At 34.6% G+C, this 24,700-nt stretch overlaps 2 protein-coding genes across 9 annotated transcripts in view; one reads left to right on the top strand and one right to left on the bottom strand.

The window, feature by feature from the left end:
- Positions 1-14,669, top strand: part of VRK2 (VRK serine/threonine kinase 2) — a 99,384-nt gene extending 84,715 nt beyond the window's left edge. For 2 of the 3 annotated variants that reach the window (XM_061155399.1, XM_061155398.1), the window contains exons 11-13: positions 1,945-2,111; positions 7,958-8,119; positions 14,315-14,669. In XM_061155399.1, the coding sequence (XP_061011382.1) occupies positions 1,945-2,111; positions 7,958-8,119; positions 14,315-14,659 (674 nt within the window). In that variant the 3' untranslated portion in view covers positions 14,660-14,669. Of the gene's footprint in view, positions 1-1,944; positions 2,112-7,957; positions 8,120-12,981; positions 13,020-14,314 lie in introns of all 3 variants that reach the window. The other variant, XM_061155400.1, reaches the window with a different exon arrangement.
- The window catches only part of FANCL (FA complementation group L), an 81,612-nt gene continuing 71,539 nt past the window's right edge, over positions 14,628-24,700 (bottom strand). For all 6 annotated transcript variants that reach the window (XM_061155402.1, XM_061155401.1, XM_061155403.1 and 3 more), the window contains 7 exons: positions 20,641-20,791; positions 18,136-18,219; positions 17,636-17,681; positions 17,478-17,559; positions 16,509-16,625; positions 15,118-15,189; positions 14,628-14,763 (listed from right to left, as the gene is read on the bottom strand). In XM_061155402.1, coding sequence (XP_061011385.1) covers positions 14,728-14,763; positions 15,118-15,189; positions 16,509-16,625; positions 17,478-17,559; positions 17,636-17,681; positions 18,136-18,219; positions 20,641-20,791 — 588 coding nt within the window. In that variant the 3' untranslated portion in view covers positions 14,628-14,727. The remainder of the gene's footprint in view (positions 14,764-15,117; positions 15,190-16,508; positions 16,626-17,477; positions 17,560-17,635; positions 17,682-18,135; positions 18,220-20,640; positions 20,792-24,700) is intronic.

The raw sequence follows: 24,700 nt of genomic DNA, 5'->3' as shown, positions 1-24,700 counted from the left end.
ACAGCTGCAGTCAACTGGTAGAGCACCGGGAGTCTTCCGCTGTCTTCTAACAGTGATTTGGGAAAACTATGCCCAGCATATTCACATATTCAGCTCTCTTCTTCATTTGGGATATTCTGGTTAATAGAACTGTAGGGCTTCCCTGGTAGCTCAGCTGGTAAAGAATTCGCCTGGAATGCAGGAAACCCTGGTTCAATTCCTGTGTCAGGAAGATTCCCTGGAGGAGGGCATGGCAACCCACTCCAGTATTCTTTCCTGAAGAATCCTTATGGACAGAGGAGCCTGGCAGGCTATAGTCCATGGGATCTTAAAGAGTCAGACACAACTGAGTGACTAAGCACATAACTAAGCATACCAAACCAGGCTTACCAATCTTTAACAAGGAACAGCAGAATATTTACATTAATATTTATATTAAAATGGTAGTGGATATAATTTAATCTTTTTTTTGTTTTGTTAATCTCTTCAAGAATCAGATGCCCCCTAACGGGCTTCTGGAAACATGAGATATAACTTTGATGAAGCTGTAGCACTTGCTAGTTACAGATACCTGGTTGAGCAAATGGTCGGTAACAGAATTTTGACATCTTATACATTCAAGAGGAAAAATGGAGGTTGCAGAATTGCCACAGTTTCCAAAATGCCAAAAAAAACACAAACTCTGGAGCCAAGAATTTTCAGTTTAGCCATAGCAGCCTTATGCTCCTAGAAAACAGCTGTGGACAATACAGTGTAAAATGGTTACTCTCTGACATGCCTTGGGGGGAGAGATGATGACTATTCCTTTTTGAATTTTTCCCTGTAGGGAGTGATAACCCAGTGTCTCTGCAGTTCCCTACTTGAAAGGAGGTAGACCTAGAGGGGAGCAAAATTTTAGGAAGTTACTTCCAACTCACGAAGCTTCCCCGACTTCCCCGCCATAGGATATAAACGACTTAGTGAGAGAGTAAGAGCTCTTTGTGTCTGGGTTAGTAATGAGTTTTTGAAGGGGAAAGGCCTTGTAAAAACTAGTTTATGGAGTATAAACATCCTTGAACAAATGAAAACATGCCAGTTTTTAAATAGTGTATGGTATTATCACTTACTTGTATCTCAGATTGAACCTCCACCTGAAGCAAAAATGCAAACTACATTTGTTTTACAGTGGCTGTATTCGTCATTTTGGTTACAGATTCTGTTTGTGCTGAATGTATTTAAAAGTTTGTAGTTTGCAACTCCTTTTCTTGTGGGGAGATTACTCCACGGTTCTGGGGAAGAGAAGAAATAAAAGATGGCAACTTCTCGTGCTCTAAATCAGAAAGATTAAGCTGTCGTTGCACTGGTCTAGGTTGGTATGGGAGACCTGAGCGAGGTTTGGCAAATTCTAAGGTCAGTCATGGCTAAAACCATAGAATTCAAGGTCATTTCTAAATGTACTGTTGTAATCTCAAAATCAAAGCCTTAATTAAAATTTTCAGTGATTTTTTTTTCCTTTAAGGAGGTTTATAGTAAGTATTCTTAACTGAATTTTTAAAACTTCAAAAAAACTTATTTTTAACTGAATTTTGAAAACTTTAGGAAAAAAGTGTGAAGCATGGCTAGTCTGTTATTCATGTAATTCTTAGTAGTTGCACCCCATAAATTCAAATCACTAACTATAATTTTAAAATGGCTTCCTTTGATGAGTGAATTACAAACTTTATCAACAAAGACATGTAAATAAAAGCCCACCTGTTTCTCCATCTTGTCAAATCTGTAGGTCACTGTATGTCAGTCAAGTTTGGATATCATTTGAAAAGTACTTTACATTGAGTTGCTCATTCTTAGTTTCTTCATGGAGGATGTATGTATGCACATGCACATTCTTGTGTATGAGAAAAACAACTGAGATTTTGAGAATATTGAAGTCTTGACAACTTTTGCCTATTACGAATGACATATTAAAAAAAACTTAATACTTCACAGGTGAAATAGCCCAGTATTTGGTATGTGCTCATAATTTAGCATATGATGAAAAGCCAGACTATCAAATGCTCAGGAAGATTCTGAACCCAAGTGGAATACCTCTAGGACCACTGGAGTTTTGCACTAAAGGAGAGAGCTTAAATATGCGTGCTCCAAACAATCAAAAGGTAAGTAACAGCTCCTGCAGTCCAATGATGATCTTCTGTGAAGCTTATCTACCAAATGAAGTTGTTTTAGGTGTCAGAATGAGTCTGACAGTCTTGTTTCTTACTTATAATTTCTAATTCCTGTATCCCCTAACTGAGCTCCAAGAAATTTTGTTGAAGGTCCCTTTGACTTGTCTTTTAGAGAAAAATAGTAGAACCTGTGTGCCCTGTTGTGTGTTATTAAATAAATAAAGCAGTCACTAATATACCAGAGCTAGGACTAGAGTAAGATATTAAAGGCTAATCCAACTTTATTCATGAAAAATCTTTTTTTTTTTTCTGTTTTCCTTCAGATTTTCTTTAGTCATCCCTCTGCTTTTGCTTACTCATTCAGCCATAATTTGGTGGTAATAATAATATTCTTAGATTTTACCAGGTTATTTGTATGTGCTGATATTTCAATCTGTAAAAACAATTTTTGAAATAAGTTATTTTTTAAAGTTTTGCATTCCACTTTATGCAAGTGACTCCCTCAGAGCAGCACTAAAAATTAAAAAGAGAATTAGAACTGGAAATAACACAAAAGAATTAAAACTTGAAACATTTTTTAAGAGGATGAAGGAACCTGAAACTGCTGTCAACATTACTGGACAGGCAGCTAGATGTTCAGCCCTGCCGTGACACTGCTCATGTGCAAAAAAAATGGGGAGGGCTTTGTTTCCTGATGCATGTACATTGGGGTAGGGTCAGGATGCCATTCATTTTTAATATTTCTTCTGAACTTTGGATCATCATAAGTGTTCACGAGCCAAGAATGCAAGATGCAAACTAATGTGACTGATAGGCTGCTCGATGAATGGTGAGTCAAGTATCAGCGCACAGATGGTTCTGATTTGCTGAATTTTGTAGCTGCTGCAACTGAAGACATAAAATATCCTTCTAGTCATAAATTAGCTCTTTGGAAGCAAAACCTTGGCACCAGAGCTTTACAACCTTCAATTAGTAGGGAAAGAAGTATTTGAATGACTGTGGTATTGACATCTGTAGGCCTGCATAGTAATCATTCCTAATAGAAGAGAATATCTGTTTGAGGAGGTTTTGCATGGCTAATTAACTACCAGTGAGAATATGTAATTTTTTCATGATCTCCTGATTGTCACCTTTCTCTCATGATACAATTACATTTTATTGTAGCAAGTGCCTCACAAACCAATTGTCAGCACTATTTACGTATTGCAGAAGGCAGAACAAAAGTTCATGTTTAATAAAAAGCCACTGGATTTTGATCTTGGTAATTACTGAGACTTATTTTAACAGTTTTATTGACTTTTGTGTTTTTATCACTTTTGCAACAAAACAAAGAGCCATTTCCTTGACATAGTATTTCCCTTGCAATAATGGTCACCACTTAATCTACACTAATTTAAGTAGATTTTTTTCCTTTTTGGAGTTTTTCAGTTTCATAAACTTAATTGAAATATAAAAGAAGCCATTAAAAAAACTGATAGCTATATCCTCTGATATAAAATTCTAATTATTATCCACCAGAATTTTCAGTTTCATCAAATTCAATGGTTTGCTGTGAAACCATTTTTTTATATGCAGAGATAGAACATAAAACATTTTTTTCCAATGAGCCTCAATCAAAAATATTGTATTTCCCTTTTGATTAGAGCACTTTGATTATGAGTAAAAAGAAAACATTAAGAATAATATGCATTCTTAAGACTTTAGTTAATTTCTGTTGGATCAGCTTCAGTATATGGACATTGAGATGAATCGGGATATACTTCATAGCAGATCAATATTTATTGAACATTGACTTTATTTCTCTAGTATTTTGAGAACAGTGGAAACAGTGGCTGACTTTATTTTTCTGAGCTCCAAAATCACTGCAGATGGTGATTGCAGCCATGAAATTAAAAGACGCTTACTCCTTGGAAGGAAAGTTATGACCAAACTAGACAGCATATTAAAAAGCAGAGACATTACTTTGCCGACAAAGGTCTGTCTAGTCAAGGCTATGGTTTTTCCAGTGGTGATGTATGGATGTGAGAGTTGGACTATAAAGAAAGCTGAGTGCCGAAGAATTGATGCTTTTGAACTGTGGTATTGGAGACGACTCTTGAGAGTTCCTTGGACTGCAAGGAGATCCAACCAATCCATCCTAAAGAAAATCAGTCCTGGGTGTTCATTGGCAGGAGTGATTTTGAAGCTCAAACTCCAATACTTTGGCCACCTGATGAGAAGAGCCGACTCTTTTGAAAAGACCCTGATGCTGGGAAAGATTGAGGGCAGGAGGAGAAGGGGACGACGGAGAATGAGATGGTTAGATGGCATCACTGACTCAATGGACATGGGTTTGGGTGGACTCTGGGAGTTGGTGATGGACAGGGAGGCCTGGCATGATGCGGTTCATGGGGTCACAAAGAGTCGGACACGAATGAGCAACTGAACTGAACTGAATATATTTAATAATTATAGTATATAGATTCACCATATGTGACCACACCTTAAGTATCTTTTTATTTTTAAATTAAGTTTACAGATTTGGAAATGCTGCAAAATCCAGACTTGAAGATGATAAAAAACACAGTATACTAATATAAACTGTCCTGTACTCAGTTCTCCTGAATGATCAAGTACAGGATAGTTTCTACAGTTCATTGCTTCTATAACAAAAATCATTTTTAAGTCCAGAATGAATATCAATCACATGGCCCAAAATTTCTCTCTTTTTAGATAGAATTCCCTTATTAGCAACTAATAACATTTCTTGTTACTCTATACATGGACCTAATTATTTAACAGAATAAATAATGAACTCCAGACTTGTGCTTTTTGGACAAAGATTCTTGAAAAAAAGGTCAGTGGACCAGGAAGCATATATAATTAGATAAATAAAATGTTTCTAATTCAGTCTTCAAACAAAAGTTTTGGATATTTAATTAAGTGTTATTTCCCTCAGCTTGCTTTGTGCCTTTTTAAAAATTTTTTAAATATTTATTTTTGGTGGTGTCAGATCTTATTTGTGGCACGAGGAATCTTTGCGGGCTCTTGAGTAGGGCTGCGGGGTTTCTCTCAAGTTGTGTTGTGTGGGCTCCAGAGTGTGTGGACTCTGCGGCATGCAGGCTTAGCTCTAGTTGAGATGCACAGGTTCAGTAGTTGGAGCATGCGGGCTTAGTTCCCCTGAAGGCATGTGGGATCTTAGTTCCCTGACCAAGGATCAGACCCACATTCCCTGCATTGGAAGGGGGAACTCTTAACCACTGGACGATCAGGGAGGTTCCAGTTGTACCTTTAAATTTAGTAGTTATAACAAAAATGTTTTGGTTAGGTATTGGAAAATAGCCTATCACCATAAGAATCTTAGAAACTCATAGCATCTTTTTGGGGGGGGGGGGGGGGAAGGAGGGAGGGAAGGATTTTTCCAGTACTAGGCATCATAAACTGTTCCCTGTAAACTGAGCTGCCTTCTTGAAATCCTCAAATACTATTAATGGAAATAACTGGAAGTAAACGTTTGTTAAGGTGGTGGAGATATTGACATTTTGTCCTGAAAAGCAAATCTTTGGGGGTATTTGCCTCAATCAAGGTGACGGTAGGCATAGCTGAAATTACTCTCTGGTAGTTGTGAAGAGACTAGAGTTGAATTAGAAGAATCTATCATCAGGGCCACCTCAGTCTATTTATGCCATCCATTGGGATGTCATGTCCAGAATTCACTGAAGGAAACCATATTCAGTAAGAATGCTTATGGAGGCAGGGAGTAGCTGTAGGTCATAGTTTAAAATATTCAAGCTATCCTACATTTCAGGCAAGAAAAAGTTTGTTCCTTCTTTCACCTTAAATCTGAGGTTTGCATAGCAAATGCAGGGGTGAATAAGTTATTATGGATAGTAGTAATCTTTGTATTGACCTTAAAAGTCTACAGATTTCTTTCTTGAGCTTTACGTCCCAAAATAATTCTGTTAAACTTGTCTTCATATTTATTTTCTGTGTGAGAAAAAGTAGCATATAAATTCTTAATTATAAGCATATTTTTGCTTATTTAATTTTAGGAGTATAAAAGTATCCCTGATTTTGTAAAACAGTGTGAAGTGTCAATGGAAAATTAAATAAAAATTACCTTATTTGAATAGCCACTTTCTGGAAAGTGACACACATTTGGATAATGTCCTTCTATTTGATTATGTGAGATATCCAGAGTGTTTTCTATACTTAGTTTTATATCTTAGAGAAAAAGTTTTACTCTGTTCACAATTAAGGGTTAAACTTCATGATCCCACTTCGCTTTTACGATTTTAAAAGTTTCCCTAGAAATAGAAATTTTCCATATACTCAATATCATTTTGTTTGTCAGCTAGAAGTGCTCACGGCAGCACAACTTAACCATCCAGCCAACTGACAGCAGATCCAGGAAGTCACCGTCTCTTCCAGGAGGCCTCACAGAGGACTGAATATATTAGAACAAACTTTGTTTGTGCATCAGAGGCTCCTGGGCCCAAAACTGTCATAGCTAAAGTGCCTAGCATACAAGAGGCACCGAAATCATCAATTAATATCTCAACTAATGCTTTACGTCACAGAACACATTTCATGATGATTGGCAAGTCAGCATTTTATTAGGATAGAACTGTGTAGAGGCCTTGGGAAACCCTGTGTTTCACACTCGTCGTCTGACGGGCATTTATTACCAAGACGACTTCAATGGAAAACTGGCTCAGAAGGTGGTTACACATGAATTTTCCTAGGAGTTGGAGAGAGTTGAGTGGTAGAAATAAAGAACCCCTGAGTGATCAGACAGCAATTCCAGTTTTCAGGCTACCGAGAAGCAGTGGCTTTGCTACCTTTGAGAACCTGGGATCCGAGAGGAGGGGTGAATAAAGAATGGTGGTGTGACAGCTTAAGCCTAGCCACAAAACACCAGCATATTTTAAAGGGAAAGAGTGAACACATTTGGCAACAGAAGCTAAAAATTGAGAGACTAGAAATTAAGGCTCTGCTTGCCCAGCCAATGTAATTCATTCTCTAGTTTGGCACTGGCTACTCCATTATTTCCCCCTTGTATTGCTCCTATCTTCTGCCCCCTGTTTAACCCCTGAAAAAAAGGTGATGACACTTTCAGCTGCTGTAAACATGAAGCTGCTGAACAAATACTTCACGTGAGGATCTTCACTGTGGCTTTCAGTCTTCCAGCTGTATTGTGGGAGCTGCCCTTCTATTTCCGTGTCTCCTTCAAGGTTACTGAGAGTCAGTCATCCCCCCAGATAACAGCATGGTGTGAAAAAGAAACCTTAGAGACAGCAAGCTTGTTATAGAATTTAACCTCTGATACTAGTACACAGAATTAGATGACATGGACTGTTATTCATCTGTTCAAAGGTTAAATTACCTGTATAAAAAAGTAAGCAATATCATAAGCTCCTTTTATATGTTCACATTAATTAGGCTCACTTCAATGATAGGAAACTAAGATTCTAATTAATAAGAATTTAAACTGAAAAGATGTACTGGATCCACTCCAGCAAAGGTTAATAATGAATTCATGTGCAGTTTTAAAATGTGACAGTTTTCTGTAAAAAATGCCATTTTCAATAAGCAAGTTATCTGTAGAGATAATTTCTAAAGAGTGCACAACAGTGACACTAATTTTAATTGGTCTTGTCCTATTGATGAGAATAGGCCTGGATCTTGCCAACTACTCTATTTTTCTGTAACTTCCATTTGTTGGTTTCCTTTTTATTTCTCCCTTTTTTCAAAGATTGGCAAGTATAGTTTTCAAGAATCTGGACATGAATGCAGTTTTCTTTTACAAATGTCAGAAGTTTTCACTGTATATGTCATTACTTCCTGGGTGTCAACAGGTTGATTCACGAAAGGCTGCAACAAAACAAGTCTATCAGGTGCAGAATACATTAATAGGGAAAAAAGGCCACAGTGAGCGAAGTGCTGAGTCCCGTACACCGAGGAGAAAAGTGCAAGAGGAGAAGAAGCTGACTGGATTGTTTAGCAGTGAAACAGTGCAGGTAAGAGGTGTTTCTTGTTGCCTTCCTTAAGGTTACATTAGAATATGCCCTTTGGGAATAAAGACTTATTTTCTCCCGAGGACCAAGGTTGTACAGTTGCACTAAATAAGAAAGGACAGAAAATATCCTATCTGGCAGATAAAACCAAAGCAGCCAACACCAGTTATCACAGACACAGAGTGACATGAGCACCTTTGCCTGCAGATCTGATTCTTTCTTCAGCCTGAGAATGTAATGAAAAGGCACTTGAATTTGTTATGCTGTCTGTGATCCCTGAGGGACTCACCGTATTCCACACTTTTACATAGACTCCTCCAATGTCCAGCTCATCAGCAGATGTCACTGTGGTCGTATTTACTATTCTTTCTTTACTTATTTTTGGCGGCACTGGGCCGTCCTGGCTGTGTGCAAGCTTTTTCTGGTGCAGTGAGTAGGGATTGCTCTAGTTCTGATGAGCTGTGGGCTTCTCTCGTTGTGGTTCACAGGCTCCAGGGCACACGGGCTGTTTCCTCATGGCATGTGGAATCTTACTGGACCAGGGATTGAACCCCTGCATAGGCAGGCAGATTCTTAACCACTGGACCACCAGAGAAGTCCAGTTGTATTTTTAAATGACATATTTTTTATATCATCCATATAGTCTTTGGCTAGTGACTCACCTCTAGCAGATGACTCATTCAAGCAACAGCAAAGCTTTCCTAATTTAACCTTTTTTGACAAGAGGCGTACAAGGTATTTATATCTGCAGTCAAAACATTTTTTCCCAGAACAGCCAACATTTTATTATTTAAATAACCTCATTTTCCCCAAATGACTTGAGGTAGTTTACAATATGAAATAAAATAATTTAATGCCCCCCTCCTTCCATTTCTCCCCCACCCAAAGAAAGAAAAACAAATTGGTTCATCAGCCAACTGGGATGTGAATTGCTAAAGTGAGCACTGAATTTGCCTCTGAAGTTCTTGGCAGCCAAGGCAAAAATTAGAAGCATACTAGGTAGGCATTTCTCATGTAACCAGCAAGCATACAAGCTTATCTAGAGAGAGAGAGATGCTTTTTTAGTACTAATAGGAGTCTTTTGTATTTATTCTGTTATAAAAACAATGGTAGCATCATTTATTTTCTGTTTTCTTTTTAAATTGATAATAATCTACTTCAAATGAACAGAAGTTCCCATTTATAAAATTTTATAGTTTTATAGTTCCCATTTATAAAATTAAAGACAAATATTACTCAGTGACAAAATTCAGAGATTCTTGAATGCTTTTTCAACCCTTAATGGGCACTGGTATCACTTGAGTATGTAGTAGAGAGGGATATAAAAATACTGATGCCCACATTCCAAGGAAAGAAATGGATTTAATTGGGGTGGTAATTTGATAGGCTTGTGATTTTATCCCTCCTGAAAGTTCTTTGTTCCTTTTCTTAGTCAGTCCCCTTCCCTCAGAGACAACTTCTTATATTCTGATTTTTGTCACTAAATTTAGTTTTGTTTAAATCTGGGTCTCCTGCATTGTAGGCAGATTCTTTACCATCTGAGCAACCAGGGAAGCCCTTTACACACAGGTAGTCATATGATATGCCCTCTTTTCTAGCTTCTTTCAGTCAGCATGGTTTCTTGAAATTTCTCCATATTATTGCACCCACCAGTAATTTGTTCTTTTTCGTGTTGAGTTGTATAGTTACATCCATCGTATAGTTACATCATAACTTGTATATACACTCTCCTATTAGTGGGCACCTGGGCTTCCCCTGACCCTTCTTCTTGTTGTTCAATTGCTAAGTAGTGTGAGACTCTGATGCCATGGACTGCAGCACCCCAGGCTCCTCTGTCCTTCACTATCTCCTGGAGTTTGCTCAAATTCATGTAATTGAGTCGGTGATGCTATCTAACCATCTCATCCTCTGTGGCCCCCTTCTCCTCCTGCCCTCTTCCTGATCTTTCCCAGCACCAGGGACTTTTCCAGTGAGTCAGCTCTTCGCATCAGGCGGCCAGAGAACTGGAGTTTCAGCTTCAGCATCAGTCCTTCCAATGAACATTCAGGATTGATTTCTTTTAGGACTGACTGCTTTGATCTCCTTGCTGTCTAAGGGATTCTCAAGAGTCTTCTCCAGCACCACAGTTCAAAAGCATCAATTCTTTGGCACTCAGCCTTCTTTATGGTCCAACTCTCATATCCATACATGACTACTGAGAAAACCATAGCTTAACTATATGGACTTGTGTCAGCAAAGTGGTCTCTGCTTTTTAATATGCTGTCTGAGTTTATCATAGTTTTCCTTCCAAGGAACAAGCATCTTAATTTCATGGCCACAGTCACTGTCTGCAGTTATGACACAAGTCCTTCTATGGATATGTTCTGTTTGTCCTGAGAAGTGGAATTGCTGGGTAGCAGGAGAGATGTATGTTCACCATTTCAAAAAGCTAACAGATACTTGCCATTTTATACTCCCACCAATAATGTATGCGAATTCCAGCCATTGCACAACCTCCCTCCCCACTATTTGGTGTTTGTAAGTCTTTCTAGCCATTATAGCGTTTTGTGTATTAGTATCTCACAGTGATTCCAGTTACCGCCTACCTGATAACTAGACATGGCAAGCACCTTCTCCTGTGCTGACTGTCCACTCATAGCGCTTCTTTTGTGAAGTGCCCTTTCAAGTGTTTCTTTTATTTGGATAGTTGTTTTTAAGTTGTAGGAATTCTCTACATATTCCACGTCCCCTCTTCAATATCTATATTGCAGAAGTGTTCTCCTTGTGTGCATCCTGCCCGTTTAGTCTGTTATGAACAGAAACTATTTGTTTTTATTTGAAATTCAGTGTATCAATTTGCCTACTTGAAGATCACAAAGTTATTTTGATATCTTTTAGAAGGTCTATAGTTTTAGCTTTCATATTTGGGTCTATGAGCCATCTCAAATCAACTGGGTATGGTGTGACATAGAGGTTGACATTCATTTTTTCAATGTTGTAAGCCAGTTATCCCAGTACTGTTTCTTTAATTTTTTTGGCTGCACTGGGTCTTAGCTGTGGCATGTGGGATCTAGTTCCCTGACCAGGGATCAAACCCAGGCCTCCTGCTTTGGAAGCACAGAATCTTAGCCAGTGGGCCACCAGGGAAGTCCCAGAGTACCATACTTTTAGATTTTTCTAATTAAATTTCTTTGGAGCCCTTTTCAGAAGTCAGCTGACTATATAAATGGGTCTATTTTTAGACTTTCTTTTTGATCAATTTATTTGTTTATCCTTAGTTCTAAAATCAGGTAGTCCTTCAACCCCTTTCTTTTCTTCAAAGATGCCACGGCCATTTTAAATCCTGGTCCCCTCCATAAAATTTAAGAATCATCTTGTCAGTTTCCACTAAACAACACAGTGGGATTTTAACTGGGACTACACTGAATCTACAGATCAGTCTAAAGGGAACTGAAATCCCAACAACATTGAATTCTCCAATCCAAGAACCTGACACTTCTCTCCATTTATTTCTTTAAACATTGTTTGTTTGTTTTTTATTAGTTGGAGGCTAATTACAATATTGTAGTGGTTTTTGCCATACATTGACATGAATCAGCCATGGATTTACATGTGTTCCCATCCTGAACCTCCCCCCCACCTCCCTCCCCATAAACAATGTTTTTTAGTGTAGATAGCCTACCCTGCTTCCATTAAAATGATCTCTCAGTATTTTGGTTTTTAATCCTATTTTAAATGTCATTTTTCAAAAACTTCATATTCCAGTTATTTGTTGCTGGTATATAGAAATAAAATTTTAATGCCCTTGTGTCTTGAGATCTTCCTGCAGTTCACTTCACTATTCTAGTAGCGCCTTTGTATCCTCAGGATTTTTTACATAATCATGTTTTCTGAAAGTTTTTTTCCTAATGTACATGTCCTTCATTTCTTTCATGTCTTACTACACCTGCTGGGACCTCTAATACTATATTGACTATTCAATGTAGTAGTGAGAGGGCATCCATTTTACATCCCTCATTTTAGGGGGAAAGCATTCATTCTTTCACCACCAAGTATGATGTTAGCTGTAGATTTTTCCTAAATGCCTTTTATCATCAGGCTGAGGAAATTTCATTGTATTTATAGTTTACTGAAGAATAAATTTTAGTCAGGAATGGGTATTATTTTGGGGGATGTGTTCAGATCATATAATTTTTCATCTTTACTAGTATAATAAACTCCACTTAGTTATAATGTGTTGTCCTACTGAATTCAATTTGCTGTTTTTCCATTATAGATTCTTATATTCCTGTTGATGAGATAGTGGTCTGTAATTTTTTGTTTCAGTGTCCTTGTGTGGTTTTGTTTTCCAGTCACTGTGCAAGTTACATTAGAGGGAAGTATCTATTTTCAGAAAATGTTTCAGTAAGATTTGTCTTTCATGAATGAGAGTTTAGCAAGAAAACTATCGTCTATAGTTTCGTTGTAAAATTTTAAATTATGAATTTACTCTCTGTCACAAATACAGTGATTATTAGATTTTCTTTTTCTTCTTATGTCAGTTTTGGTAACTGATCTTTCAAGGAATTTGTCCATTTCATTTAACTTGTCAAATCTGTCAGCACTGTGTAGTTTGTAATATTCTTTTATACTTTTAACATCTTCAGTATTCTGGTAATGATAACTGAATTCATGTTGCTTTACAGTGACATGGTCTCCCCAATCCCAAACCCTGGAAAGCATTGGTCTGTTCTGCATCACTGTAATGTTGTCATTTTGAGTATGTCAGTATAAACCAAATTATACACTATGTAACTTCAGATTGGCTTTATTTCTTTCCCCATTATGTCTGTGAGATCCATCCAAATTTTGCATCTATTGATAGTTCATTCTTTTTTTATTGCTAGGTGGTATTCTGAGGTATGGATGTAGTGTTGAAGAACATGTGAGTTTCTTCCAGTTTTTTTGCCTTTTGCCATTTATGTCTAGTAGTTCTCAGTTAATTACTAAAAGCAATGTTTTCTAGTAAGAAGGATGTGAGATGCTGTCTGTTTGCTATCCCTTGCTTAATGCAAGGTAGTGGTGGTCAGTAGGGCTGTGTACCAATAAAACTTTACTCATAAACAGGCAGACAGTGAGCCACTTTTCCAATCCTACCATAGACTGTCTTTCCCAATCAGAGCTCTCAGGAAGACAGCTGAGGGTTAAATCCTTCTATGAGTGCTTTTCCATTTGACATCATCTGCTGTTGGTTAAGGAGAGACAAGGTATGTAAGTCACACAGGAGAGGACTGTCTTGAAATTTCAATAGTCGACTTCTGTTTTTACCTAGCTGGGGACTAACTAGATCATTCATTTCTACATTTAAGTTAAGTTGTAAGTAAATACTGTTTAAGTTAGCTTACCTGTGGCTCTTATCCTTTAGAAATATGATTTGATGGTATACTTCTTTGTGAAAGAACTATGCTTTATTGGCCTACTGGAAAAACTATTAACTCATTTTGCCTTTTTAGTGAATTAAGCTGACAAAACTTTAGGAAACTTTCATTCGTGTGGCTTTCTTAGCTCTCAGGCAGTAGTTTATAGTTATCTCGGTAATTTCTTAATGGAAAAGCCAAAGAGATGTCAAGACATCTCTTTGGGCATGGTAAAACTAACTTGTATAGATAGACTGATTCCTTTTTGCATAGGAGATTAGAGTGAGCATCTTTTCTCAGGTCAATTTCTGAACAAATAGATTTTTTCCAGCTGTCTTCTTGAGGTCTGTAATGGGAAGCTATTGGTGCTTGGGCAGGAGGCTACAGTGGCCAGGCCACTGGCTGACACCTCTCTATGTGGGTGCACGGTACACAAGTACCATCCTGCTCCAGTGCTTCTAGTATCCTTAATTATTACTGACCAAAGAGCTGTCTAACTATGACTGTTCTTATCCTCCTAAGATTAAGCCTGGTTTTTTCCTTGCCAAAAAATCATTATTTTCATATGCTATCCTATTTTTAGATTATTTAAGAAATAGCCTACTTCTTGGTTTAAAAGATCCAATCAAATTAACCAGATTGATTGATTGATGTTTTATAAATACTTAAAATCCAGAACCTAAAAATAACTTCTCAGGAAAAATAAAAAAGCACACAAAAACTTGATCTTATGTAACACATTTTATTTAGCATTCTTAAAGAGTACACTAAAGTACTTGGATAACTCAAACCTAACAGGTAATAAATATGTATTTTCTCATAGGAAAGCACAAGAAGAAGACAAAAATATTGTGAGTCTCAAGAATTTCAAAATGATGTAAAAAGTTCTCCACACAAATCCAGCTGTATACAATTCCCAAATTCGTGTTATGAACCCCATCAAGATTTTACCAATCCAGATATGTTCAACAAGTCAAGCTCTCCATCTTGGTACACAAACACTTCTACAACTGGTATGGAGGTCACAGAATTAGACAGTTCTACAGGATTTTGGTTTGCAGTGTCCCAGTTTACATTTAGTGAAGAGATAAAAGTAGATATATATTATTACAGCTTCACCATTATTTTTCTTTTGATATTAGTATGTCTTGCTTTATATTTTCTCTGAAGTTATCAAATAAAATCCTTTTGATAATTTAAGTTTCTGGCTCTTCACAGGACTGCTGCATTCTTATTTCAGGCTTTTCTCCCAGACATTTTCAAGGTAATTGGCTTATAGAAAGAGAGGGATGCTTTATATTAGAAATAGTATAATGAAAGGTAATAAATAAAATACTTAAGATTCAGATCATCTAGGAAACCTAGAAAAGGGGTTAACCTATTTTTGATCAAAAGAGAAATCTGTAAATTAAAATATTAATAGAGGCAAATTTATCTTAGAAATTTTTTTAAAATAAATTGACAAATGTTTCTAAAAGTTTTATATATACTGATATACTATAAAATTATATACTATATGTACTATATATATAAATCTTCTATACTATACTATATAAATATATCTTCTAAAATACATTACTGAAAGCTAGGTACAGTTTTATGAAATGTGACAAATAATTTGCTTACCTTACTACAATACGGACATTCACCAAATATGATGTTAAAACTCTGTCTGCTAGTCAGTAGTCCTCTCAACCACTGAAAATTTTGAACAGAGAAGGAAAGAGGAGGAATGTCAACATGAATGCAGGTATTCCAAATATCATTTCATTCTTTTTTAGTACATTATATTTTTATGTCAGAAGATTTGCCTTCTTAATTTTCTTTTGCAAGAGTAAGAAGAACATTTTCTGAGCCAATACCAAACTACTAAAATGCTGAAAAACAAGGGGAAACCAGTATGGATTTTAAGGTCTGTACACCACTGATTTATAACCAAATTACAGGCCCCTTTAAGAATCTGATAAAACGTATGCACCTTCTCTACCCTAGAACAGCTGTACACAAAAATAGTGTGTTCAAATCCATGGAGTTCACAGACCTAACCTAAATCCATGAATCACAAATTAAGAACTCCTGCTATAAAAGATACCACAGGCTCTTAAAATTTAGGTCTTAATTCTGATCTTAATCACCAGTAGTGGGGTTAATTCTCAACCCATTAATTACAAGCAGGAGGCAACCCATTTTTAAAAATTAAATGAATTTTCATTATTACAAAAGAAAGCATATGTTCCCATAAGAGTATCTCTATAATTAGACCTCATATTTTATGATTTTATATAACGTAAATTGACATCCCTACCTAAATTCTCACTGTTAAACTGCAGATAGCACCAGCCACTAAACTGATCACAAAACAAAAATCATGAGGTGATTTTAAGGAAGTCTTTGAACAGTGAAAGCACTATGCAGTGACAGGTTGTTTTTGTAGACAGATGCACACATAGTAATTATATGTCCACTGTGCCCTAAGATAAATGCTAGAGAGCAAGTGACTGTAGACAGGAATGAAAGCAGACTTAACATACAATAAATAGTAAGTAAAGTGTCACTAAGTGTTGTGAGATATTCAGATCACAAAATGCATTCTTAATATCAAAAGTAGGATTATTACATTTATTCTGTACTTAAATATAGCTTGAAAAGTAACAGATACTCTGTAGTACTAGCTCCCTTTCACGTTATTGCCACCATTAGTCCTACTTGGTTGAGTCTACAATGTAGCTACATGAGATATTTACACAAAGATTCCAATGTTCCATCAGAATCTTTAATTTGTTATACATCAGTGAAAAGTCCATGAATATAGTCTAGATACATGTCCCCCCTTCTGGGATACTTCAGAACATTTCTCAGTTCATCAGTAACCATGAAGAAATGAAACAGGGCATTTGGAATGAATGGTAAAGGAGCTAATGGCAAAAAAGATGATCACTATTGACTAGACAGATTTTATTTTAGATTTCACATGTATTTCCTATGCAGTTAAGTTTTGCTGATATTTTTATTTTTACCTCATATAAGCATATATAATGGAAAGACTGGCCACACTGTGAATTATCACACACTTGATCAGGAATGGCACCATCAAGTTGATAGGCATAACAAATCCCACAATCCATAGAAAAATCCTTCAAAAGAAAAGAAATATTCGGGGATGGGTGGGAGGAAAAAAGAAATAAGACTACACAAGGTGAAGTAAAAAAAAGAATGAATATGGTGCTAGATAATGTTAAATTTTTATAACATTTTTATAAATGTTATATTGCTATCTTATAAAAAATACAGTCACATCACTGTTTAACACCTTAGAAAAGCTATTTGCAAGAGAAGGCTTCCTTTTTCATCCAGTAAATAATATACACAGATATACTAAAAAACAGGTTCTACTTCTGGCTCACTAGATGTTTGGGCTTAAGTAATTTTCCTAGTTTGTACATCAATATAATGCCATGATAGAATGCAAAAACAGGAACTGACATCAGTTTGTGATTATACTAAACTTCAGAAGTCTGTAACTAAAGGAAAAAGACAAAAACATCCCACCGATTTAGTAGTCTACATTCATCATAAATCTATTATTTTTGCAGTGTAGTAGTATCTATTCAGTTTTGAACAACTATACTGCCATCTTTCACAAAGACTTCTTCAAACTAATTAGAACTTTATTTCAGTAATGCATAAGTAGACAGTATAGAAAATCCAAACATCTCATTATCTATACTAGAACTTTCCCCCTATTTTTAATAATAAAGATGTCATTAATCACTTCACTGCTTGAAGACCATGAAAAAAGTACACTCATAACACCAATCAAAGGTTAATAAGTTCTTTGATGCAACTGTTGCTTGCAGTTCAGAAATCTGTTGTAATATTCTTCCAGTTCCTTCCTTCTCGGCCTCATTTTTCTCTGGTGCCTAAAAGAACATTTAATTTTCACTATGCAATATCATTTGGAATATCAAAGCACTGATAAAACTTACAGATTTTTCCAGGATAGCACGAGCTGGAAAGTCAATTTCTAAAACATCTTTCAAATTTTGTAACAGACTGTTTTCTGGATCCCTGAAAGTATGAAAAAAAATTATTAAATTTGTTTAATCATAGAAGAAAGTAAAAATTATATTGCAAAGATACCTACCACAAATGTATGTTTCTGCTCAGCCTAATTCCCAGGGGTTTTACCACTTCAGATATTTTTTAAAAAAGAGAAAAAAATGTCAATTTAGGGTTTGCTGTTTTCATTTTTAAAGTCACATTTGGCACAGAATTTGTCTCTTCATTGAGCTATAACTGCTAACAATGTATTATATATTTAGGTATACAGCATAATGATCTGGTATCGGTATTTTGCAAAATGATTACCACAAGTTAAGTTAACATTTACCATCATGCAGTTACAAAATTTGAAATATACATAGTATTTGTTAATTACAGGATTTTGTTTCCTAACTATCTGATTAGAAAATCTAAATCATATATATATATATAAAAGAAACACAGAAGTACAGAGTTCACAATGAGACATTTTCATTTAAGATATTTACCATTAGTAATAATAATACATTAGAATATTTAATTATAGTAGTGGACAAGGATTTTATGATTCTGTTAAAAACATTTAAACCTGAGATCTCATACCATGGTCAGCTCCAAGAAAACAGCACTCGGGAAGCATAGTGGGATGCCTGGGGTCTACCTCTATATTTATTGAAACGTTATTCCCTAGAATAAAAGAATATTAAAGCTTTTAGAAATAGAATGGTTCATAAAAAAAATATAAAGGAGTAATTTGTCTGGGTACTTAGTTCATTGTATATCCAAGGAAAGATTGTTTTATATGGTTTTTTACAAAAGCAAATATATTACTAATTCATAATTTAAAAGAAGTGAAGTAATTTTAAAACTCTGATCATGACTAAAGATTTGGGATCCTAAGTTTCAAAAGACAGTGCCAATTCATAAGCTGTGTGCGCGTCCAGCCTCTCAGTTGTGTCTGACTTTTTGCGACCGTCCCTGAAGACCCTGCCGGGTTCCTCTGTCCAAGGGACCTTCCAGGCAAGAACAGTGGGGTGGTTGCCACTTCCTCCTCCAGGGGATCTTTCCAACCCAGGGACTGAACCCACATCTCCTGCATTGGCAGCCGGATTCTTTACCACTGAGCCACCTGAATTCTGGTTGGAATTCCATTAAAATTTGAATTATAATTTTCTATGGAGTGATAAAGATGTTTAATATAAAAAATTGCAAGTTACAAACTGAAAAATACTCTAAATGACTTCTATAACTTTCTTGAAAAGAACATAAAAGACTAAAAATACAATAAATGGTAAAAATAAATGTTTAAGATTTGAATTTTATACAAACATTGTTTCTCCATGTGAAGATTTCCTATGTAGGCTAACAAAGGGTTCAATTCATATTAAATGTTTGGAAACTGTTCATTTAGTATCAAAAACAACTAACAGTTCATGTAATCTAAGAATAAGCAATTTCTACTTGATACTACATTCTTTGATAAATTTTAACTATACTATAGTACAAATTTCAGAAATTTTATTGTTTTTATTGAAGGAACATATAGTGTAATTGTTCAAGGTTAATTTGGATTTCATTTTTATGGTAAAAATGTCTTAATAAATTCTATACACTGTAGCATAATCCTTTGGCTAAAGTTGGCAACAATATAAATACAATTATTACAGATCTGGCAAAAAGAGATAATCAAGTAAAATAAAAAATGAGTACAGTAAGTCAATAAGAAAAACAAAATTACAAAGTTAACTTATAATCTCACTGTTTAATGCATTTTTTACCATGAACACAAATTTCACGTTAGCCTTTAGCAATATCATCTGCTAATGGCTGCAGAAACTACTTTCACTTAACAACAATGGTCATACTATTGAATCTTTTGATTAATTTGCTGAAAACTTGGTCCTTTGGCAAACCAACGCCTGAAGGAAAAAAAACGGAACTAAAACGTAAATATATAAAGAAAGTGAATAAAAATAAAACCAAGGTTTTTTATGCTGAACCTTGAGAAATAAAGTAAAAATTGTATTTAATCATAACCTGGAGAAATAATTATATAATGGGGCCATTAATACTATACTTCTTTGGAGAAAATATTTTCATTTTATATCTACTTGTTCACAAATATACTGTAACTTGGTTACTTATTCTAAATTAAATACTGTTAAGACTTTTTCAAACTCAGTAATTAACAGTACTATTTGTAGAACTGCTGTGCTTCTCTTACTTCTCATAGTAACGTGTCCCTTTCCCCACCTAGATAATCTATTATGCCTGGGTAGAAACTATGCAAGCTGCTCAGTAATTTGGATATGATTCACATCAAAATATCCTTCATACAACTATAGTTTATTTACTGTGATCTCAAATATAGTTTTAAAACATCTAAAATCTTGAAAGGTTGAACTTTAAAACTGATTTCATGTATTGCTCGCTCATAATGATAATATATAAACCAGTAATTTCATAGTAAATAGAATATGGTAATATTGCCAGGATGATATTTATGGTTATTCCTTATCTTATAAATTTCATATATTTATAGTAAGAAAATTTATTATATAATACTTAATATTAATATTATTAATTAATATATAATAATACTAAGTACTATAATACTTAAAATGTATTCAATTATTATTTTGTAAAGCTTTCTTTTTACTCTTCAATGGCATGCATGGCCCACTTCAGGTTCTTTTATCCTCCTCTATATTTCTGTTAGAAAATATTCCCAGACTTGTTCATACTAATCTTGTCTAGTTTCACAAATGAAGACTTCATTATTTCTAACAGCTTTTCCCAAGTAATGGAAATTTTTAAAAAATCTACTCCATAATTTCCATGCTAAATAAAAGCTAATTAAATGCTATCTCCAAATGCTACATCCATGGATTAGATCATCACCTTTTATAATGAAACACCTCAGTACTTATCCTTTCTACTTAAATATTTACATTTAAATATGTACTAATAAATCATAGTTCATCCCTCATACAAAAAAGTCTCATCTAAAATCCAATGTCATCTTAGATTCCTTTTCCAAAGTAATATAAAATATACTCAAAACACCTTTAAAAAATAAAAAAAACCCTTAATCCTCTTTTACCCTACCTAATACAATTCTGCGTGCTGTAGCACTCCGTGTAGGTTTTTCTGGCTCAAGTACCCAAGTCTTCTCATCAATTTCATCCATAACATCCCAGAATGTCTTCAGTGATTCCACTGCTGCCAAAAACTGAGTATAAATGCTTATTAAGGAGCTCTGTGAAAAGACAAGTGAAAGATGAATAAGTTGCATGACTATCAATAGCAGACAGTCTTCCACTTACAACTCAATTTACAAGTTTTAAGCTCTGTTTCATTTCAGCTAAAACTAGGCTCTGGTAAACAAGAGTTAACTCTCCCTGCTTCGTATCTCTTCACCACTGTTAGTGTTAACAGAATTCTTTGTCACTGAACTGTGCACTTACCAAGTAAACTTTTTTAAAACCATATTTATTTTTACTATGATTAATTTTGTACTATATGTATGGAAAAGTAATTATTAATACAAGATATGTTTAAACTATTAATGTATATAATATATATTTAGCAGTCTATACAATTTTTAATATGAAAAATTTTACCCAGTTATCAAGCACTGTATTTACACTGCTATTTGTAATCTGATTACATTACTTTTATACACTATTAATAAGTAACTTTGCAGACTTAATTAGACATAGATTATGAAAAGTCTTTCCTCATTTTTAAAGAATTCAAACAGAAATTACAAGATTTCTTTTGATGTTAAATTTTTAGCCAGTCTCTGAATTCAGTATTTCAGGCATTAATCCATTACAGGAATTAACATTTTCACTACATGACAAGAATTAAAGCCGTCACTGACTTTAAAAATCAATTCATAGTTACCTGATTCAAAGTCAAGAGTTTCTCATAAAATAATGTATGATTAAAAGATACAACTATTTACTAAATATTTTATGTAAGAAGCAATCAAAACTAAAACCATTAAAAATGAATTAGGGATTTTATTTAGTTTCAAATAAAAAAAAATCACCAAAAATACTGCAAATGTACTCATCCAAAATAACTTAAGAATATGATAAGTAAGATGAAAAGAAATAACTCACTTCTTTAAAAATGTATTTTGTACTTATGTACTTAAGAAAAATCCATTTCATCTCACTTCAGCAGGGTTTTACATGTAGATGGATTCATAGCTCAGATTCACAAAGGTAATTTCAACTCTTCTAAACTTCTATACACAAAAAAAGAGGAGGAACTAGAACTTAATGTCCAAAAATAACCTTTTAGGAATTTGAGGGCAGGATGTCTATTCTTTTCTAGTATACCATACTTACCTACAAGTTTAGATGCCAGAATCCAGAAATCAGAAAACCAGACTCCCAAGTTTTTGGTTTTTTTTTTTTTTTTAAACCTTGAGATGTCCTTTATTTCCTCTTTCACTGAACACACCATCCTTCTTTATATACCCAACTAAGAAACCAGTTTTGACCCTTGTAGATTTCCAGCCTTATCACCTAGTAAGTTCAAAAGCTAACATGAGACCTAAGTCCATATTTACCATTTCTTGGTAATTATCCTAGTATTATACTATCAAAATAATCCATTATTCTTATTCCCATATCTAGATTTGCCATCCTTGACTTCATCTACCATCCTGCAGGGTACCCTATTTAAAATATAGCCCTGAACATATCAGTCGCTCTCTTAAAACCACGTAAGTCAACATTCCAACTGGATTTTTTCCCCCTCTAGTTACATTTCCCTAAAGCCCACTATTTACATTGCAATTGATTTTTGTATTCTACAAACCTGATACTATGATTTCTAGTTTACAATAAACAGTTTAAGTGCAGTTCTTCTCAAAGTGATGTTTTTGTCCTTGTGATACTACCATGGAATAAAAGCAATACAAATTCTAAGAACTGTTCAAGAAATATTTGTTTAAATTGAACTAAACTATTTGACATTAAAATATAACCACTGATGACCTTCATCGTTCTATTTATTAGGGTCACCATTATTTACAAGTAGCTTGCAAATTATGTTTTATGTTATCAGTGATTAAAACCACAGTTCTTTATCATGACTTACAGTTAATATTGATCAATATGCATACATAGATATGTTTACATAAAATAAATTGAAATACTTTCTGTGGGTATATTTACTACTCCAAGCTTCAATAACCACATTCTCTATGATCATTCACAAATTTGTTTAGCTCAGATAGAGAATCCAAAACTACTTAGCCATTTCTATATTGATGTTATTTATATGGCTATCTAACCTGCACACCATACTCAGATGGTCATCATCTTCCCAAAGAAGAATTTCCTTCCTGTTTTTTTTGTTTTCTTTTTTTTTCTTAGTGAAGGGACTACTACTTGTCCTACTCCCTAAGCCAGGAATCTAAGCATAGTTTTAAGTAGATTACTAAAACAACCTTCTAACTGAATTTTCTTCCTTTAGACATAGTCCTCCTACTGTAATTGACTTTTGTATTCTGTAAATCTAATACTGTAATTTCTTTGCTTACAATAAAACTCATTAACCATTTGATGCAAATATAATAAACCATTTGCTAGACAGTATGTTGGGATTTTTAATAGTTTTACTGAGGTATACTTGTCATACAAAGAACTGCACATATTCAATGTGTGCAAGTTGATGAGTTTGGGCATATGCATATATCCATAATACCATCACCACAATCAAGGTAATAGATACAGCCAACACTTTCTAAAGTTTCTTATGTCCTTTTGGGGTTTTCTTAACAAAAAACATGAGATCTACCGTCAACAAATTGTAAAATGCATACTACTTGCATTGTAAACTATCTTCTACACATGGTCCCTGACCTAGAGAAATCCACAATCTATCAAATCAGAAAGATCTGCACCACATTAGACAAAGGATTAACACCCTTAATATAAAGGTTACTTACTGAAAATCAACTTTCAAAATACATACATACATATTAAAGAATAGGGGATAAAGCTTCCCAGAGAAAGACTTGACACAATCATTTAAAAAATACTTTACCTCATAAGTTTAGGTATTATTTCTAAGTGTAAAGTTTCAGGTATGATGAAGTGCAAAGTTTCAGAGATGAGCAAAGCCTCAGATTTAAGAGGATGGTGCAAAAAAACGAGGTATACTGGATTGGGGTGTGGGGGTGGGTTTGCTTTCCCAAAGTAGCTTTTCTTTCAATAACTAGATAGCTCAATTCCATGGTGTGGCTTCTTTCTTACAGCCCTCCCATTACTAGTCACTGCTTTATTACAGAATGCCACTGAAGATGTGAGCATTCTGAAGGTCCTAAGGGACCATGGTATATGCCCTTAATCCATTCTAGAATAATCAAGAGTGGCTTTGTTATGATTCAAACACCAATGATTTTGTTCCAAGGCTTCATTTGTCGCTAAGTAGTATGGTTTTTAAAACGACCCTTTTAATGACAATTTTTATTTTCTACTTGTCCAGACTTCCCACAATAATATATATTACTTGTATAATCACAAAAGAGCACAGGTAGAAATAAAAGGTATGTCAGCTATTCTTTCATTTCATGATGTATATAGTGAAAAATATGCTAAATTTAATTAAACTAGTATTTCAACTATGCCTCAGGACTATATTAGGATCTCCAATACAAAGATAAAAAGAACCCAGTTCACAAAGATATCACCATTTTAATCTTGTAGGGTAACAAAGTATCCAATCTAGACATACTCAGCCTCTTGAAGCCTTAACATTAAGTCTATAAACGCGAGTGTGCCATAGAATCTACAGCATAGATAACTTCTAAGGTGACTTTCAGATCTAAAGTCAAGAATTCAAATATAACTTTGAAAATTCATACAGTAGATGATTCTGTCCACTCAAAAGTACATATATTTTCTTTCAAGATGCCAGTTACTATAAATACTCCCATTTATTTCCAAAGTATGTTTATAAACATTTTCTCATTCACATTATAAATAATTTATGATTCACTATAGAACAAACATTTCCTCTTTAATCAAAAGAACTGTTATACCAGGATGAAAATATTTGGATTACATTTTCTATCCTCACATATTTAAGGAGAGGAGTCAAAGATGCATTATACAACTGCTATTATTTTCTAAAATACAGGGAC

The sequence above is a fragment of the Dama dama genome, chromosome 11 (genome assembly GCF_033118175.1).
Source record: "Dama dama isolate Ldn47 chromosome 11, ASM3311817v1, whole genome shotgun sequence".
Classification (NCBI taxonomy): Eukaryota; Metazoa; Chordata; class Mammalia; order Artiodactyla; family Cervidae; genus Dama; species Dama dama.
The sequence above is the reverse complement of the archived record's forward strand: the minus strand, read 5'-3'. Positions and strand labels throughout refer to the sequence as shown.